This window comes from Callorhinus ursinus, unplaced genomic scaffold, assembly GCF_003265705.2.
Source record: "Callorhinus ursinus isolate GAN/ISIS: 27379988/994484 unplaced genomic scaffold, GSC_fseal_2.0 scaffold1, whole genome shotgun sequence".
Classification (NCBI taxonomy): Eukaryota; Metazoa; Chordata; class Mammalia; order Carnivora; family Otariidae; genus Callorhinus; species Callorhinus ursinus.
Genome location: NW_027397063.1, coordinates 88,043,095 through 88,064,512, shown reverse-complemented (window position 1 = coordinate 88,064,512; position 21,418 = coordinate 88,043,095). Strand labels below are relative to the sequence as shown.

Sequence of the window (21,418 nt, the reverse complement as noted above, 5' to 3'; positions counted from 1 at the left end):
CTCTCTCTGTCAAATAAATAAATAAAATCTTAAAAAAAAGCAATGTGAGATCCTGGATTGGATCCTGAAGTGGAATAAGGACAACAGTGGAAAAACTGGTGAAATCCAAATAAAGTCCGTAGTTTAGTTAATAATATTGTACCAATGTTAACTTCTTGGTTTTGATACATGCACTATGGTTATGTAAGATGTCGCCATTATGGAAAGCTGAATGAATGATACGTGGGAAATCTTAATACTGTTTTACAACTCTTCGGGTATGCCTTATTTCAAAATTAAAAAAAAAAAAACAACTTAAATCTGCCACATGAAAAACGTTAAAGGGGCACAGGAGTAGATAGTAACCTGTGAAACAGAAGCTTCAAGGAAGATATGAGGGCTGACTTCAAAAATCTAAAGGAATGCCATGGAGAGGAAGAATTCAACTTGCTCTATATTGGCTTAATTGGTAGAGTTGAGACCATGTTTAGAAACCAGTCAGACACAAATTACAGTTCACTAGGAGATATTACGGCAGGCAAAAAGTTCCAAAGATGGAATGGGCCATCTCAGGGGACAGTTTTATATGACTGAAGGTGAAGCAAAGGCTTGATGATGACAGTTCCTCAGGTACATTCTAGACAGGTCCTCCAACACATTGCTCCTCAAAATGCAGTTCAGAAACCAGAACTACCCACACTAAGTATCAGCTGGGAGCTGTTAGAAATTCAAAAATGCAGAGTGTCAGGTCCCACCCAGACCTACTGAAGAAGAATCTGTATTTTGCCAGTGATTCACAGGCCCAATAAAGTGTAAGCAGTACTGCTAGAGGGCAAAGTGAGCCTTTAAAGGTAACTCCCAATTCAGATTCTATTTGATCATAGAACTGTGAATGACACTAACATGTACTCAGTCATAATTCTGGTCTGATATTTAATAGTTTAACTGTTAAGCAATTTATGAAATGGCACATCTAATGATATAGTCTTTGAATAAAATAACTGAATATTATTAATAAAACTGTAATACTGAAGGTCTAATTAACTTAAAAATAGATTCTGAAAAGTACAGCCTCAAAAGTTTATTCTAATGTAAAAAGAATGAGAGCAATACCTTTCCAAAGTAATCTTTCATTTATCGCATTATTTTTGCTATTATTCTTAAATTCTATACCATATTTGTGCCTTTTTCTCACATACACATTTGCATTTCTCCTAGCAAACTCTAAATTAATGGTGCATCACATACATAAATAAAATTTAAATTCTTATTAGAACAGTAGAAGCTTCACAGGGATTTAATATTGCTTTAAAATTATGCAAGTGTGAAGCACACATATAAAATTGCTACAAAAAAGCATGTCACACAAGCCAGGAACATAAATAGCTTTTATATTTCTTATTAATAATGCAAAACTTCAGAAAATACCTTCTGTGTTTCTTAAGCCATAATTTTTCCATATAGGATAGACTGTCTTCTTTAAATTCAATATTGAGTGGTTCTCTCCAAATTTTCAGATTAGTTTGTACTTCACATTCTTCCAACGAGTCTATAAAAATAAATATAATGTGCAAAATTAATGTAAATTTATCTATAAATTACATCTCTCAAGATACAAAACTCACCATTTTTGAAGCAAATATGCTTTGATATTTATCTATGCAATCAATAGTTCTAGGCTTAATTAATGCAAAAGTGTTAAATATTAGTGATTTATTAAATGACTATATAGACAGTTTTCTTCAATAATCCCTTGAAATGAAAGTATCTTATGATTCATAAGGTTTTTAAAAGCAACCAATTCTTTTCAATGATAAATACAAACAGATTCATTATATATTCTATAAATGCACACACACATAAAGGTATGTATCATAGCCACTGACAGTAATACTTACACATTATGGGAAACAGAAAATAAATAACCCAGAATGGCACCTGGAGGAAACAACTGTCCTCATGAATTTATATCTACATGGCAATTCACTTCCAGATGCTTAAGATGTTTCTGAAGTACTACTAAATTAAAACCACTATTCAGAGATATTTAAAACTGATGGAGATTTCTGGGGAAAAAAGCAGTGTAAATCCAGGATTACCGGTCTCTCCACCTTGGATACTATCCCTCTCTCCAAACTGACCATCACAGGAGGAGAAAAACTGCTGAAGGAGAAGAAAGGGAAGTAGTAAAGAAGAGAAAAATTATTTTAGAAGACTGAAACTAGAGGATAGTTCCAACTTTATACCACACAGCCTTTAATGAATAGCTTCCAGAACAGCCAAATGCTGGCAATAGAAAGAAACCAAAAGAATTTCAGTCACACTACCCCTATTCTTCCCAAAAAGTAGAGCTGTGTCAAAGAAAGCAATTGGAGGAAGTTCTCAGAAACACCACCAGAATGCACTAAACTGAAAGAACAGGAGTTAAGGATGTGAGCAAAAGGAGATCCCTCCACCATGGGCCCTCCTTGCCAGTGCAAAACAAAATATTTCTTGATAGGAAAGCTGAAACTAAAAATGAGGACTCACTTTTTTCTCTGTCTGGTCATAAAGCAGAGCTGCTCTGCTTGAGAGATAACCCCCAGATCTATTAGGTGATGAGGAGGAAGAATGTAAAGCAGCTGGCCTGTGATTCACTCTTCTCCGGTTACCAACTGTACATCCCCGGGAAATAAAGATGGCAGGTGACCTGGGTTAATTCGCTTGTGAATATGTTAATAACTGGAACTTCTGGCAAATAGATTAATGATATTAATGGAAGCAGACTCTTACCTCTTTAATGCATTTAACAGGATAGCCCTTATTTACAATTGCTTATAGAAAACAAATCTAGGACACATGGATCTATGAAACATGTCTCCCTGAAAAGTGCCACATAAGCTACATAACTTAGGTTTCGGTTTGCTCCCTTGTTTCATGGGTCTCTGGCTACCTTTTGTGAGAATTTGTGTGAGATGCCCCAATATTCATACTGATGGGATGGTGGGTGTTTTTCTCAATAGACAGTGCCAAAGTCTTAAGGTGAACATATGTTTTGATGTGTTTGAGGAGGTGTTGGAGGAACAGCCAGGTAGTCAGTGTAGCTGAAACAGAACAAGCCAGGAGATGAATAACAGGAGGTGAGATCACAGAGATAATGGACTTCAAATTCCACTGAAACTTTTAGGCCATTGTAAGTACCTGCTTTTCACACTGAAGGAAATGAGCCTTTGGAGTTCACTTAAAATGAAATCAAGTTAGAAATCAGTAACAGAGGGGTGCCTGGCTGGCTCAGTTGGTTAAGCATCTGCCTTCAGCTCAGGTCATGATTCCAAAGTCCTGGGGTCCAGCCCTGTGTGTCAGGCTCCTTCCTCAGTGGGGAGTCTGCTTCTCCCTCTCCCTCCCCCCTTACCCCTCCCCCTACTCATGCTCTCTGTCAAATAAAAAAATAAAATCTTTAAAAAGAAAAAAAATAAACCAGTAACAGAAATAACTAGAAAACTTGAAAATTCAAATCATGTTACTAAGCTAAATGGCCAAGAAGCATATAAAAAGATACTCAATATCATTTGTAATGAGTTACACAAAGTAAATAGGCCATTTCATCTCTATCAGAGCAGAAAAATTTTAAAATCTGACAAAGCATTGATGACAATGGGAGGCCACCAAACCTCTTGTCTACTGCAGGTGGGAGTATAAACTGATACAAATACTTTGGTAAATAATTCAGTTTTATCTAGTATAGTCAAAGACATACACAACCTCTGACCCAGCTAGTCCACACCCAGGAAAAGATATCCTAGAAATGTGTGCATATGCGTACCGGAGACCTATACAGAAATATTCATACCACAATTGTTTGTAATGGCAAAATGGGAATCAACCTCCAAACCCACCAACATTTAAACAGGTAAATGGTGATATTTTCATATTACAGAAGACTATTAAGCAGTTAAAAATGAATAAAATACAACTATGTACATCTTCATGGGTAAATCTCAGTATAACAGTGAGTGAAATAGGTTGCAAAAGAATACATACACTAGCTTTCCACTTACATAATGTACAAATACAGGCAAATTTAACAACATATTGTTTAGAGATAAACACATGCAGTAAACTACAAGGAAATTTTTTAAACAATGGAAAAATACAAAATCTAGGTTAGTGACAATCTCTTAGAGAGGGGGAAAGAAGAGAGAGACCAGGTGCTTACTGCTTTGTTTTTCTCCAGAATCCACACAAATTTTGTTAATGTTCTTTTGTATCTACTTAATATGTTAGAAAAAGAAAAATATTGACAAAAATATACATATGGTACACACACAGTCATATATATGTATGTAATACTTTGGGGCAAAAAATATCATATATTATCTCAACAGAAGTCCTCATCTTAATTATTTCTCTTCAGCAACCACTGACACAACATTTCTACTTTTAAAAATTTGTTTTAAGGTAATTGTACAATTACACAAAGAGCTAAGATAGTCATTATGACTTATTTTACCATACTGAGAATCAGAAACAAAATATCCATCAATAAATTTCTGATTAAGTAAATCGTGGCATACAGAGTATTATGCAACAGCTACAAATGATGATATATACCTGTATTTATATGGAAAGTTGTCCATGACAGAATCTAAGCAAAAATGTTACAAATAGCTTGTATAGTGTCACTCCATTTATGCTTGTGTTTGTGCAACTGTGTCTATTGAAAAACATGTACCAACACATTAACATTGATTATCTCTACATGGTTGAATTAGGTTATTTTCATTTTCTTCTGGCTAACTTTTTGTTATACAAAATCATGTAAAATAATCACTATATTATTCTTATAATATAGTTATCTCCACTATGAAAAACAAATTTTTTTCTTCCCTGACCTTATCTGATTTATCAAATCAGTCCCTTTACTATTTTAAACACTCTGTCTTTCAAAGTAGACAATCAAAAGGTATTTTTATAGATTTTTCCCTTTCAGAGTAGAAAAGTAAAAAATACATCAAAATTTGAAAGTTCAAATAAAAAGCACATAAAATAACATAGTGGATGAGAATTATATTAAGATACATGCTACAAAGAGAGTATATAAATAAAATCTTGGAAATATTAATGAAACTGATGTAACATGAACAAGAGTAGGGAAAAATATTTCAAAGAGAACATTATTTAGTAAAAAATCCAATTCCAATTGGAAGATGGCATGGGATACCTTGACGTTAGGAATCATACTGTTATAAAGAATGAATAATCAGGAGAGTTCCTGTGCTGGAAAAAAATGAAGTAAAATAATAAAATTGGATGCTGTCAAAAAAGATACATGATTGAAATTTATTATCTCACATTTTATTTTCAGTGAAAAGCAATTGGAAGTCTCTACAAGATTCTGAGTAATAAAATCAATAAATCAAATAGTTTTAAAAGGATGATATTCCTCAAGAGATTCTGGGAAATGTAAAACAGAGACAGTATGTGCCTCAGTCATCCAATCTTCAATGTCCAGAATATGGGTGCAAAAATCATAAAGGAAAAGTAAAAACAAGAAATATCCCTTCGGACAGGAAAAAAAAAAAAATCAATTCTCCCCCTTAAATTCATAGCAGTCCTTGAACTGTATTTTTTCAAGACACAAAAAAGTTCTTTACTTTTCTATCTCACAGATCCTCTTGTTTTATGTATAAATACAGTTCAATAAAGGAACAGTTGTCCCGATAAAAATTTTCTGCCAGGAGTGGGGGAGCTGAAAGCATCCAATTCTCCATTCATTTGACAGTCTGAATTTACACTGGAGACAAACACAAATCTCCCCAGTGCTCAAGTCAGGGTTCTATAAATATTAAACCACTTACCCCTGGTTGTACAGTGAATGCTCCTTTGAGGAGTTAAGGCAAAATGTTATCCTAATGCTAACAGTTTCTGAACACTGCATTTATATTCACAGAGAATGGAGATAAATAAAATAAATTTGGCTTCATTTTATAACATTCATTTTATAAAAATAGCTGTACCTGCTTTTACTGCATGTAAGTTCTGTTTCTCGTTGTCATCTTGATGTCCAGTTCTCCATTGATTTAAAGCTTCCTGAAAGGACTGGGCAGAAGCTTCTTCATCAAATGACCCTTCACAGAAGAGCCTATCTTTTGGATTTGAACACTCTGCTCTTTTTGTGGTTGGAACTTCTACCTAAACCAATTAAAAGTGCATCTAAGTGTGCTTTACTAAATTTCCCATATCTTAAAATACAGGTAGCATTAATTATTAGGCATTTTGAATCATACACTACTTTTTAACTTAGAAGTTGAATGTTTTAAAGTTGTACTTATGCAAATGCTTTACTGATTTCTTTAAAACCGTATCAACAATTAGAAATGGTCTCTTCAAAAATTATTAAAACTAGAGCCTGCATGACTGAGGATTTATCATCATGTTATTCACCAGTGTTCCCCAGGGGAAGTGGCAATAGTTGTGAACCTAATCCCCCTACTTCTCCAATCTGCTCAGCAGAGAGAGCAGGGTTTTTTGTTGTTGTTGTTTTTTTTTAACATATGAATCTAATCATGTTACTCCTATGTTCAAAACCTTCCAATGACTCTATGAAACCCCCAGTTCCTACTAGGACCTACCAGGCCCTACAGACCTTGTACTCCCCTACCTTTTTACTTCACTTCCTTCAATTCCCCTCTTCATTCACTGGGCTCCAGCCAAATTTACATTCTTGTAGTGCTGGGAGCCCACGAAGCACATTCCCACACGAGGGCCCTGCGCTAGCCATATCCAATACCTGGAGTGACCCTCCTCCATATTTTCACATAGCTACTCCATTCATTTCAGGTGGTCTGTGTACAACCATCACCTACTCAGAGAGTAGGTCATGACCCTACAAATATAGCCCCTTTACCCCCCACCTTCCATTCCCTTACCTGCTATATTTTTCTCCGAATAACATCTCTGTAAATTTATTCTACGTGTTTATTTGTGTATTGCCTGTCTCTCCCCATTAGAACTTAATGAGATCAGGGGTTTTGTCCTTTTCCTCAGGGCCAAGAGCAGCACGTGGCACAAAGTAGGTGCTCATTAAAAGTTAGCTGAATGAATGAACACATTAATTAATGCATATGAAGCTGCACATGCTTCTCAGCATAATGATAAAGAGGAAAGGATGAATTCAGTACAAAATATAGATCCACTGTGAACGCACAGAAGAAAATAAAGGTAGGATTTGGTAGTTATCCACTAGATCAGAGAAAACAGCCAAATTAGGAAAATAAAGCAAAATGAAGTCCACACCAATGCTGAATTAGCGATGTGGATTTACCTATGCTGATCAAACTGCTAAATCTCCATTGTGTATCTTATAGATACAAAAGTAGAATCCTCTATGTTCACCCCTTAATTGCAAAATAAACAGGCACTGTTAGAGTATAATTGAGAAAAGAGCATTAAATATGTGTCCAAAATTTTGAATATAAACAAAAGCATCTGGGAATGTGAAGTCAATGCGCCAGCTGTTGGCCACAGAAACATAGGTTTAAAAGTCCACAACAGGAACAGGTGCAAGAAACAGGTTATTTAACGCAGATAAACAAGAATTCTATGGGCAAAAAGTGGCAGAGACAGTATTACAGAGAGAGGGAATGGTATATATGCTAAAACATGGAGTCAAACAGCACAGTGGCATGGAGCCCTTAGTAGTTTGCACTGCAATTGTAAAGAGTGGGATATGAGAAAATATAAAGGGTAAAAGATAATCTGGGCCCGATCATGAAGGATACTGCCCATAATACAGAGGAAATTAGACTTACACATAATGGAAACTCAAAGCCACTGAAGGCTCCTACACAGTAGTGTGGGAGAAAGAGAAATTAAGGAATAGTGAGTTTGGATGCAAAGACACCAGTTAAAACATTACAGCTAATTGCTAATATCTAACAACATTACAAACGCATGACATGTGTGTGTGTATACACACACACACACACACACACACACAAGGTATATGCATACGTGTATGCAAAACAATACTTTTCAAAATTACTCTTTATACTCTAGTTTGTACTGGCAAAAGATTGAAGTAAAGTAAATGTTGTCAGTGGAAATTTCAAATTTTAAAATTTAAATTTTTATATTTTAAAGTCTTTTCATATCTAATAAATAGGGTGTTTTATAACCACTATATAGAATGAGAAGGCTATAGAATCTACTTATATGAATATCAAAACTATTGTTAAGTATAAAAAGCATATTTGCAGAGCAGCGTTTAACATTAACATTTGTGTAAAGAAATACATACATACAAAACTGGAATTATTATTGACTTCTAGAAAGGGAGAGAATGAAACCCACGTTCTGTGTTATGAACTTTTGCACTTCAAGAAAAAGCTAATTTCCGTATTTGGAAGAGCAATAAGGATAGAAGGGACCAAATATTCAAGCTAGATTTTAGACAGTAGACTGCGTGAGACATGGTAACTAACTGGATGTGCAGAGGAAGAAGAGAGAGGACTACAGAAAATAACGATTCTTGGCTCACCTGAAAAGCAAGAAGATAGGCTGTCAACAACAGTGACATCTATAGATTTTGGAGGAGAGGTAGATTTTGTTTGAAAATACTAAGTTTTAGGGGCACCTGGGTGGCTCAGTCAGTTAAGTGGCCAACTCTTGTTTTGGCTCAGGTCATGATCTCAAGGTCATGGAATCGAACCCCATGTTGGGCTCTGCACGGGGCATGGAGCCTGCTTAAGATTTTCTCTCCCCTTCTCCCTTTGCCCTTCCCCCCTCTACTCATGCTCTCTCAGAAAGAAAGAAAGAAAGAAAGAAAGAAAGAAAGAAAGAAAGAAAGAAAGAAAGAAAGAAAGAAAGAAAGAAAGAAAAAGAAAGAAAGAAAGAAAGAAAGAAAGAAAGAAAGAAAGAAAGAAAGAAAGAAAGAAAGAAAGAAAGAAAGAAAGAAAGAAAAAAGAAAAGAAAAGAAAATGCTGAGTTTGTGGGAAGGTATTTATAGGTATCCAGTAATCAATATGATATGTGTATGTATGTATGCTGCACTAATGAAGAAGCACTGAAAACTCAGTGCTTAATACAAAATGGTTTAAGTATGCAGTGATTCCAGCAGGTCTCCAGAGTAGCTCCTTTCCAACCAATGAATCAGAGATATAAAACATCTGCCTTTATAGCTATGCTTTTGGAATACTTGGCTTCCTCACAGCAGTGGCAGGATAGGGAAAGTCAGAGGACTGGACACTGGCTTTTAAATGTTTGAGCCCAGAACTGTCATATACCACTTCCACTCAGAGCCTAACATGACTCTACCCAGTTCTGAAGGGAATAGGAAATTTGAAAGAGCACATGGAATCCAGTGGATAATATTCATTATCCTTCTAAGCCACATGATATTCCTGCAAGATATGTTTTAATATCCCCATTTTCTAGAAGAAAGGATACACTTTAACAAACTCACCCAGTGCTTCTGATGCTTACTTATTACAGTTGGAGAGCCACTGCTCTTTGGCACTGAATACAGGCGCTCACCTAAGGGTTGATAGCAGTGATATCCAACCAGAATACTCACACCACAGTGACTTAGCAGTTGTTAAAACCACTGGACCTGTGGACCCACCCAAAGAGAGGCTGAATTTGGTCATGTATGTTTCTTTAACATAACAGAACCAGCTGGTTCTGATGTGCACTCCTGGATGAAACCACTGAATTAACAGTTTTTAAGTTAGGACAAGAAGTAGAGAGGGTCTATATGGCATATACAGTCACCTATGGGGACAAAAGGCAGCATTTATTGTAGGGATTAAAAGCACAGGCAAAGGTGTAAGCTTTCTAGTAGGGCTAGTTACTAAATTCCTCTCTGCCTTTGTCATCTGTTAAACAGAGTAATAATAATGTGAAACTTACATGGTTATTGTGATTATTGGATATGATAAGGCAATTAAAGGATTAAGCACAATGCCTAGTGTTAGGTGTTTAACAAGTGTTAGCTGTTGATTTATCACTATTTTCATTGATAAGATAAATAAGATAAAATGGCAGGCAGGAAGGAAGAAACCCTTAAAACCATAGCCTCTGTAGAGCGGCTAAAAGCAAACAATTTGGAGTCGTAAAGTCTGGGTTCAAATCTAAGTTTCATTCATACCTTGGCCAATTTATAAAAACTGATCTTTGTCACTAATTTTCTCATCTGGAAGAAGGGAAAAATTAAGAGAGGACAGAAAGAGATAATACATGTAAAATATGTAGGACCGTGTCTGGCACAGAGTCAGTTTTCAACACATTACTATTATAATAACGAGGCCATAACGCATTCAGGGATTCTTCACAATCACCCTTAACAGGTCTATTAGAAAGTGAAATCCATGTAAAAACACTGACTTTCCTGGACAACTCAAGCAGTTTCTTTGCTGCAAAGAGGTCCTACGAGCATAATGCATGTTTTCTTCTTTGCTCCATGAGCATGGGTTAGGAACTCAAGAAACTGAAGTTCAAGCTTGACCCTGTCACCAAGTAACAAGTTGTGTGACTTTGGCCAAGTCTGTTACTCTTTCTGAACTACAGTGGAAAGGTGAGTGGCATCTAAAAGAATGAGGATTAATTACATAGATCAAAATTCGAGGAAGCTTGTCTCTTGCTAAAGAATCAATACAACAAGTCTATTACAAAATATAGACATGAGCTGATGAAAGCTTATCTAGCACATCTTGGGATCAGTAGTCAATCTGAATAACGACCAGAATTTGGTGTAAATCCAATTTTAAATAACTATAAAATTGCCTGTCACCTAAAAAACAAAAAAAAAATAAAAACTTGGCAAGGTTTTGTATTTTTAGCCTCTCTGAAATTCTGACTAAAATAAAATTGTTATATTGCATTGTGTTATTTTTTTTTTCTTGTTTCTCCCAAATACTCATTCATTTCCTGAAATGGTAGCAATGCCCAGAAAACAACATGGTCAAACAATCATTCATAAAAAAAATAACAGTCTTCAGTGGAATAAAAGCAGTCTCCTTAAAAGGATTTTTACAGTCAAGATGTTTTTGAGTCATAAAAAATAAAATTCAAATATTAAACAACAATGTGATAATCTACAAAACTCTATAGCTCTAGTTAAGTCTATGAATGACAGTCTCCATGATCATGTATGACAGAAAATGTCTACTCTGTTTTCCTTAGCTTACCCCAGAGTTGCTCCCCTGTATAAGAAGAGATTTGGGTTTATTCTGACTTTTACTAATCTCTTTTGTAGAATGATTATCCCCGCTGGGTTCAACTGGATTAACTTCCTTGATAAACCGATGGGCAACATCCAATACATTGGATAATATTTGAGATTTTGCCTGTTAAAAAAGAAAGAAAACAGGTCTAAAAAGACTAATATGTCAGTCTAAGTAACTTAGATACATTAAATCATATTTTTATTATTCTATGATTACTAAAATCCAATACATTTTATTTAATATTTCAAAATACAAATTGACATTTATATCAACCAACATAATAGTGATAGCTGCCAGCTATCGAGGAGCTGGTTTGGTCTCACACTACCCCAAGTATCTTAAAAACATATCATTTAATCTTCAAGTCAACTCTAAAGCATTATTATTTTTGTTTTTTTAAAGATTTTTTATTCATTTATTTGAGAGAGAAAATGAGATAGAGAGAGAGAGCATGAGAGGTGGGGAGGGTCAGAGGGAGAAGCAGACTCCCCGCTGAGCAGGGTGCCCAACGCGGGACTCAATCCCGGGACTCCAGGATCATGACCTGAGCCAAAGGCAGTCACCTAACCAACTGACCCACCCAGGTGCCCCAGCGTTACTATTTTTGTCTCTGTTTTAAGGATAAAGAAATGAAAGCTCTGATGGTTTAAATAACTTAGGCCTGGTCACATGGTGAGTGGGTGGCAGAGCTGGGAAATGACCCCAGGTGTGTATAATTCTAATGACTCATAGTCTTTCCACTATGTCAACCCCAAATAGACAGATGTGTTATTTTTGTACAACATAGCTAAAGAACTAAATATAGCTGATCTAGTAGGAGGCTGAATAAGCAGTAATGAGTATCCCTTGGTGATAAAACATCTTTAGAAAGCATTAACTATTCAAAAGTGCACATCAGGAAGTGCCTCTACCTGTAGGTTCCTAGTAAACTCCAAGTTGGTCCTCATTTAGTATCTTTGCTCATGAGTTTCACTTACCAGGGAAGCCTTCCCTCCTCTACCATTTTCTTTGCCTGGCAAACTCCTACTTCTCCTAGATTCATCCCAAATTACTCCCACAGGTGTAGGAACCTTTCTTTGTCCTCCTCACTCCGGCTGTGTGAGGTGCCCATCCTCTGTACCCTCTTCAAACCCAAAGTAGATCTCTAGTAGCCCATACAATATTCATTGTACATCACCTTTTGGTGTCTACCTAGTCCTTTTTTTTTTTTAAGTCTAGAAGGTTTATTGATACTTTGCTTTTACAGTTCACCATATAAGTTCAAAGAAGTTAAAAATCCTGTCTTCTTAAATCTTTCTATGGCTACCACAGTGCCTGGCATATAACATATGGTAAAAATAAGGTGGTGGGGAGGGAGAGGAAGAACTGAAGAATTAAAATAAATGAGAAAAAGAATTCAGAAAACCTCTCCACATGCCTTCAGGGTAGCTGAAAAGGAAAAGGCAACTCTTGGAAAGGGCCTGTTCTTTGAGGGGTCTCCTATCAGCAAATATTCCGATCTGCCCTAGGACTCTGCAGGATTCTGGGTCCCATGTGAGCTTGAACCAAACAACCTACAGGGTGAGATTCTGAAAACCTGATATTAGAAAGACAAGCAATAGGGTGTACTCCTTTAGCAAATGTCCTCAAGACAGAGAATAACTTCAGCAGGGATTAGAAATAATTATTTTGTACTTTTTCATGGAAATATTCCTATTTTTAAATTTTCATCTAGTTACCTAAATAACTAAGATTACACTGAAACTTTCCAGTTACGACCTTTTACAGATCTGTTAAGATTCACTGCAAACTCATTCTGGAATAAACCAGTGAAGATCAAATTAATTAATGTTATTTCATGCTGAATTAATGAATTATTTTTGAAAAATGACTAATGTGATCTATGCACATTTATATATACATATATGTACGCACAGATATCAGTGATATCTGCTCTAAATTTTTCCAGTGATCTATATAATCTATATATCATTATTTCTATATCTATAACCTATATAATCATTATTTTTAAGAGAAATTCAAGCCAATGGTAATGCTTTACCAAAACAAATATTTTTTTTTTAAACAGAGTAGTCCAATATAAGCCTGATTTTAAATTCCCTAGAGTAGTGATCTATTGGTTTCAAAGGTGGTTAGAAGGTCTAGTTTCCATTTTACACATTCTTAAAAGTAGTAAAAAACAACAGTATTAGTTTTTCATAAAATTATCAAGATAGAATTATTATTCAAATACATGTTGACTTACATAACACAAATCAAAGATTATTCCTGTCCTAAAATGAGTTCTGCTATCAATGTTCCAATTAATTGTTATAACATTTTTAGGTAGTATTTTAAGAGACTCTGAAATGGCACACACACAAAAATGATTTCATTTTTAAATTTACTGCTAAAATATATGATAAACATCATGGATAATTAATAAAATGAAATGCTATAACTGAATATCTTAAAGTTCTATTAATTTGGTATAAACAAAATGCCAATAAATGGGAATTTTCTTTCCTAAAATATCTTACATTTAAATATTACTTTTCTTTTTTTTTTAAAGATTTTATTTATTTATTTGAGAGAGAGAGAGAATGAGAGATAGAGAGCACGAGAGGGAAGAGGGTCAGAGGGAGAAGCAGACTCCCTGCTGAGCAGGGAGCCCGATGCGGGACTCGATCCCAGGACTCCAGGATCATGACCTGAGCCGAAGGCAGTCGCTTAACCAACTGAGCCACCCAGGCACTCTAAATATTACTTTTCTTAAATTTTTTTTAATTTAAAAAAATATTACTTTTCTCAGTTGTAAGAATGTTAATACATTTTTCTTATTCTTAAAATAAGCATGCAAGGAAAGGGACAGATACTGTGATCCCCATTACATAGACAAGGAAACTCAAGCTCATAAAGCTTAGGTCAAAGTCAAATGGATACAAAATATTGCAGCTTAAGTTAGAACCAAGATCTTCCGTCTCTCAGCCTAATTCCTTTTCCCTACTGAATTACACTAATATAGATAATGTGTTTTACTTTTGATTTCCTGAGACTTAAAATAAATTAAATTTTATCTCCATAGATACGAACATTTTTCCTTCCTTTACAAAAAAATTGTAATTATATATATAATTAATTCTATATATAATTGCTTATGCAGAGATTACATTGTTTAGTTTTTGTTTCTAACTTAATTCTGCTTATTTTCATGTTTGACTAGGCACTAGCAAACTGAAGGGAGAAGCAGATTCTCCTTTTACTTGTCTCATCTACTACCTGGTGAGGAGGCAAGTGAACTTTGCAAAAACAAAATATTTTTCCTTCCTTTACAAAAAAAAATGTAATTATCTATATAACTAATTATATATATAATTGCTTATGCAGAGATTACATTGTTTAGTTTTGTTTCTAACTTAATTCTGCTTATTTTCATGTTTGACTAGGCACTAGCAAATTGAAGGGAGAAACAGATTCTCCTTTTACTTGTCTCATCTACTACCTGGTGGGGAGGCAAGTGAACTTTGCAAAAACAAAACTTCTGAACAACAAAATTAAAAGTATTCTATAAGAGTAAAATTCTAGAACACACTTAAAATATCTATCTCTTAATTAAGAGATATAAAATTTAACAAAATCATTAAGATTAGAAATTTACCACACTACTATAACTTACTATTTTAAAATACTTATAATTCCTAGGTATGTGAAAAATATATCATTTATGTGTTAATGATTTGCAACTTCCTGTTCTCCAGATCCAATCTCCCATGCTTATTCCAGAGAAGAATCTATAATCTGGGTGGAGCTTATGATAGTTTAACAGAATGTGAGAAGTAGTAATGAATTTTACCTCTACTGGCAAGATGGTAAGAAACTACCCCTTTTCCTGTTCAGCAAGCTTGCTAGATGGATGTACAGTGACCTTGGAAGTAACACATCTAAGATAGTGGTGCTACACATTAAAGTCCCCAAATCAAGAGGGAAGGAGATGTTTAAAATAGAGATGTCTTAGGAACATCCATGTTGAAATCTAGGTGAGTAAAAATTAAACTTTTCCTGTTTTAACTCAATGGTATTTGGGGGTTCTTCTTCTACTTCAGCAAGCATTATCCTAATAATATAGCCTCATATTTGGAACTATTCCTAACTGGGTATTCTGTTTCACCTAGGGGGAAAAAAAAATGTTTTAAGGGCATTTCCTATTATAAACACACATAAACATATTATTCCTATGCCTTGCCAAAGTTTTCCTCTCTACTGGGAAAGGCTAGCTTTCCTGTTATAATTCTATTTATCATTTTAGGCCCAGATCAAATGTTATCCAGTTCTAATATATCTCAATGGCATTATAAAAAATAGCTCAGAAAGGCAAATTATTTAATCTCTCTGAAACAAGTTTTCTTCTTCAACTAACTGCACCAAAATTTACATATTTTCTTTTTTTGTTGTTGTTTTGTTTTATGTGGCTTATAACTCCTTGCTTACATCAGTACTAGAGCTTTGCTCCTCAATGTGTAATCTATATATCAGCAGCAGCAGCATCAACTGGAAACTTGTTAAAAATACAAAATCTCAGGTCCCACTCAGAACCCCTGAATCAGAATCTGCAGCTTACCATGTAATTTGAATGTTTATTAAGGTTTAAGAATCCTGTGTCCTACCATTCAGTTGCATTACAATTGGTTGAATACATCTGTCTTCCCTTCATGATCATGAATTCCTTGAGAGAGGGGACCATGTCTTATTCTAACTTATCCATGCTTTTTATCACCTTCTTTTGCCTCTCCTTCCTGCAGCCCTATCCTTCATCCTTCACACTTTGCAACTAGAACATTGCTTGACACTGGTTAAGTACTTGAGAAATGTTGGTTGACTCAAATTTCACTGACTTACTGACATAAAAATGACTAAAAATCCTATTTGAACATTCCTTCCTTATACTCAAGCTATCTAAGTCAGTGTCAACACAGAAAATCAATGGCATTGTTAATAATAGCATAAAAGGGAAAATCACTTACCTTTCAAAGCCTATAAAATGAAAACCATATCTACCTTACAGAGATGTGAAAAATATACATCCTGTATGAAAATCACCTACCAAATTGATGACACAAAGTAGTGCATCCAAATGATTGCTACCATTTTATCTAGATCACAATATACTACTTCTCTGTAAGTAAGAGAAATAGTTCAAATTTCCCGAAAATAGGATTCCTATTCAATTCAATAGACAGAGGTAGGACATCTGACTATGGTATAGTGAAAAGGTCAGTAAATAATTCTATCCCCATAAAACAAATGTTAGACTGGATAAATTTTTTAAAACTATTTCAGGGCTCTGAAGTCAACCAAAAGTTAACAAGAAGTTGAGAAATATTTACTCAAGAAAAACGAGTATGACATTACTGAAGAACAGCAAAAATCTATGGCTCTTTCTTAGATCTCCCTTCCCAAGTTGGTCAATGTTATTAGGGCAAGACTGAACAAGGAGTGTACTTGATTCCTGGCAGAGGGCAGAATCTTAAAATTATAGTGGCATTAACAGTGAACTAGCAAATTTGGTTATAAATGAATGCGGAAAACGTACAGCTATGAGAGCCTGAGGCTTTGGTCCCAATTAGGGTGAGCAGCAGACTAGTCAAACATTTAATGGGATGATTCTGAAAAGGAGAGGGTGATAGAGGGGCTGCTTTAAAAATGGAAATCATAAAAATGAACCAAATGAAAAATCTTGATTATGACCAAAATAGATTACGAAATATTTGAAATGGAAAAAAAATTCAGTGTGCTTGAAGAAAGAGAGATAAATTATCTAATTTGAAAAGTAAAAAGTAAAAGTATAAAGAAAATGAAAACAGCCTTACAGACCTACAGAACCGCATCAAGCATCCCACATACATTTAGTGAGAGTATCACAGAGAAATGAGAAGAAAAATATATATGAAAAAAAGATGGTTCCAAACTTAAAAATTATTACTTTAGAAATCCAAGAAGCTCAACGAGCCCCAAGAAAGATAAATATACAGAGATCCATACCAAAACAACTCATAACCAAACTACTGAAAGTCAAAGATAAACAGAAAATCTTGAAAGGAATGAGAAAAATTACTCATCACATATAAGAAAGAGCACATAAATATGAATAACAAACTGATTTTGTATCTGAAAAAAATTGAGACCAAAAAGCAGTAGAATGATGCAAAGTGCCAAAAGGAAAAAACTGCCAAAAATAAGTCTATATTAGGAAAACTGTCCTTCAAAAATGAAATCAAACATAAAGATACTCCCAAACAGATAAAGTAAGAGATAATTCATTACCAGTAGATCGGTCTTAACAAGTGCTAAAGAAAGGTTTTAAAGCTGAAAGGTATTAAATCCACCAGAAGAGGGCGCCTGGGTGGCTCAGTCTGCTAAGCATGGGCCTTCTGCTCAGGTCATGATCCCAGAATCGAGACCCACATCGGGCTCCCCGCTCCGTGAGGAACCTTGCTTCTCCCTCTCCCTCTGCCTGCTGTTCCCCCTGCTTGTGCTCACTCTCTGTTAAATAAATAAATAAAATCTTAAAAATACATACATACATACACAAATAAATAAATAAAATCCACAAGAAAGATAGATCCCCAGAAACATAAATATATGGGTAAAAATAAAAGATATTTAAATATTTTGTTTTCTCTTTTTAATTTCTTTTAAAAACATAAAGCTATATATAGCAATAACATTGACACTATATTGTAGATTTATAACATTGATATATAATATATAACCTACACAAAGGAATGGAGAGAAAATAGAGTTAAAATAAAGCCAAGTTATAATATTTTACCACAGTCAGTATTAATGTGAAGTAAAGTGTTATAAGACATATATTGTAATGCCTAAAACAACCACTAAATAAACATGTGCACACACATGTGTGTGCATGCATACACACACACCCAAAAAATTAATTTCAATTGAATGATAAAAAAAATCTTTAACACAAAAGAAAGCAGTAAGGAAGGAAAAAAGGAACAAAAACGACAAAGGCATAAGAAAAACAAATAGCAACATGGAAGATGTAAATCCAATTACATCATTAATTACATTAAATATGAATGGACTAAACCCACCAATTGAGACAGAAATTGTCAGACTTGGTTAAAAAAAAAAAAAAAGCAAAGAAACCCTGCAAGACCCAAATATATGCTGTTGATAAGAGCCTGACTTTAGATCCAAAGACAAGTAGGTTAAAAGTAAAAAGATGAAAAATATATACCTTGAAATTAATAATCCTAAGAGTGTTGGAGGGGCTATATTAATAAGGCAAAAAAAAAAAAGGAAGAAAGGGGATATTTTATAATAATGAGTCAATATAAAAGGAAGCTATAGTTATATTTATGATCAATTATACCTATAACAATTACATATGTAGCAACAGAACCGCAAAATATTTCAATCCCCTCCTCAGAAATTAATGAAACAGCTAGGCAGAAAGTCAGTAAGGATTTAAAAAACTTGAAAACCACCATGAAGTAATTTAATCTAAGAGACAAATAAAGAACCCCTGACCTCACAACAACAGAATATGAATTCTTTTCAAGCTCATATGGGACATTCTTTAAGATAGACTATATGCTGAAGTGCTAGGCCAAAAACAAACAAACAAAAAAAAGATAGACTATATGCTCCACATAAAATAAGTATTAATAAATTTGTAAGAATTGAAATCACATAAAATATGTTCTCTGACCTCAATAACAACAAAAAATTAGAAATCAGCAACAAATAATTTGGGAAATCATAAAATATTTAGAAATTGAGCAACTTGCTCCTAAATAACCTTTGGATAAAAAAATATATCACAAGGGATATTAGTAAATAATCTTGAATTGATTAAGCATAACAAATCAAAATATATAAGATACAGTTAAAGCAGTGGTTAGACTGAAATTTATAGCTTCAAAAGGTTGTTTTGGAAAGGAAGAAGATCTAAAATCAATAATCTAATCTAATCCTCATTCAAGAAAGTAGGGGAAAAAAATCAAAGAAAAGAAGTCCAAAAGTAGGTAGGAATCAGAAAATAAAGATCAGAATCAATGAAATATAACAAAATTTTTAAAAAATCAATAAAACTAAAATTGGGTTTGTTAAAAAGACTTGAAAATTTATAAATCGTTAGCTAAACTGACCCCCAAAAAGAAGAATAAAATACAAATTAGCAAAATCAATAATGAAAGAAAGAACATCAGTATAGACCTATAGATTTTAGAGGATCATAAAGGAATCTAAAAACTTATGCCAATAAATTGGACAACTTAGATTGAATGGATAAATTCAATGAAAAACACAAATCACCTAAACTTACTCATGAATAGAAAATGAGAATAGAACAATAAGGTAAAGAAACTGAACTAATAATTCAAAATCTTTCCATGAAAAAAATTCCAGACTCAGATTGTTTCACTGGTAAAGTCCACCCAATATTTAAGGAAGAAATTATACCAATCTAACACAAACATTTTCAGAAAAAAGAGAAAGAAATACTTCTAAATTCATTTTATGAGGCCAACACAACCCTGACACCAAAGTAGACAAGCACATTCCAGGAACATAAAACTACAGACTAATATCCCACATGAACTTAGATGCAAAATTCCTTCACAAAATATTAGCAAATCTGATCCCCCCAATACATAAATTATGAGTCATGACCAAGTGAAATTATATCCAGTAATGCATTCTTAACCGAACATCTAAAAATCAAGTATTATAAAAAAGGCGTATTAATAAGAGACAAAACGGGAGCCTGGGTGGCTCAGTTGGTTAAGCAACTGCTTTCGGCCCAGGTCATGATCCTGGAGTCCCGGGATCGAGTCCCACATCAGGCTCCCTGCTCGGCGGGGAGTCTGCTTCTCCCTCTGACCCTCTTCCCTCTCGTGCTCTCTATCTCTCATTCTCTCTCTCTCAAATAAATAAATAAAATCTTTAAAAAAAAAAATAAGAGACAAAACAACATGATCATTTCAATAAAAACAGGTAAAAAGAAGCAGGGAATACAAAGGGACTTCCTCATGGTAAAAGCATCTATGAAAAACCTGTAGCAAACATCACAACTATTGGTAAAAAAGATTAAATGTTTTGCCCTTAATCGGGAACAAGGCCAGAATGTAAACACTTGCCATTTCTATTTAAATTTGACTGGTGGCTCTAGCGAACACAATAAGACAAGAAAAAAAAAATTAAAAGCATCTAGATTAAAAAGGAAGAAGTAAAACTGTTTTTTACTTGTAGAGGATATGATCCTGCATGTAGAAAATCCTAAGGTATCTAAAACAAACAAACAAACAAACAAACAAACAAAACAGCTACTATAATAAGTGAATTTATCAAGGTCACAAGACTCAAGATCAATACTCAAAAATCAATTATATATATATATACATATATATATATATATATATATATATATATAGCAATGAACAACCCAAAACTAAAATTAAGAAAAGAAGTACCCAGAGTAACATCAAAAAGAATAAAATACTTATGAAAACATTTAACAAAAAAAGTATATGAATTTAAAACTAAAAAGTATAAAACATTGATGAGATAAATAAGATCTAAATAAATGGAACAAAATCATGTTATAGACTGAAAGACTCAATATTGTTAAGATGGCAATTTTCCCAAATCAATCTGTATACTACGCAAAATCTTTATCAAAATCCCATCAGGATATTTCTTTGTAACAACTGACAAGCTTACCCTATTATGTATATGGACACAATGAGATGTCATCTCACACCCATTAGGATGGCTACTATCAAGCAAATAAAAGATAACAAGTGTTGGTGAGCAGGGGGAGAAATTAGAACCCTTGTGCGCTATTAATGGGATTGTAAAATAGTTAAGCTGCAGTAAAAAAAAAAAAAAAAGGAATTTCCTCAAAAATTAAAAATAGACTTAACATATGATCTATCAATTCCATTTCTACATACATATTCAAAATAATTGAAAGTGGGGTCTCAAAGAAGTGTCTACATACCCATGCTCATAGAAGAACTGTTTAGAATAGCCAAGAGATAGAAGTAACCCAAGCATCAATGTATGAATACATAAACAAAGTGTTCATAAATATGATCCATAAAATAAAAAATTGATAAATTAAGGCTTTTAAGAACAAACTTAATCTGTGGATGCCATACATTCTATATCAAAATTCCATCAGGTTTTGCATTTGTTTGGGTTTTTTTATAGTAATTGACAATCTTATC

At 34.0% G+C, this 21,418-nt stretch overlaps 1 protein-coding gene across 11 annotated transcripts in view; it reads right to left on the bottom strand.

Annotated features, from left to right (window-relative positions):
• ZBBX (zinc finger B-box domain containing) overlaps positions 1–21,418 on the bottom strand; it is a 116,286-nt gene that overhangs the window by 42,802 nt on the left and 52,066 nt on the right. For 8 of the 11 annotated variants that reach the window (XM_073897752.1, XM_073897781.1, XM_073897763.1 and 5 more), the window contains 4 exons: positions 11,145–11,303; positions 10,106–10,150; positions 5,976–6,150; positions 1,408–1,528 (listed from right to left, as the gene is read on the bottom strand). In XM_073897752.1, the coding sequence (XP_073753853.1) occupies positions 1,408–1,528; positions 5,976–6,150; positions 10,106–10,150; positions 11,145–11,303 (500 nt within the window). The remainder of the gene's footprint in view (positions 1–1,407; positions 1,529–5,975; positions 6,151–10,105; positions 10,151–11,144; positions 11,304–21,418) is intronic. The other 3 variants (XM_073897766.1, XM_025869715.2, XM_073897788.1) reach the window with 2 other exon arrangements.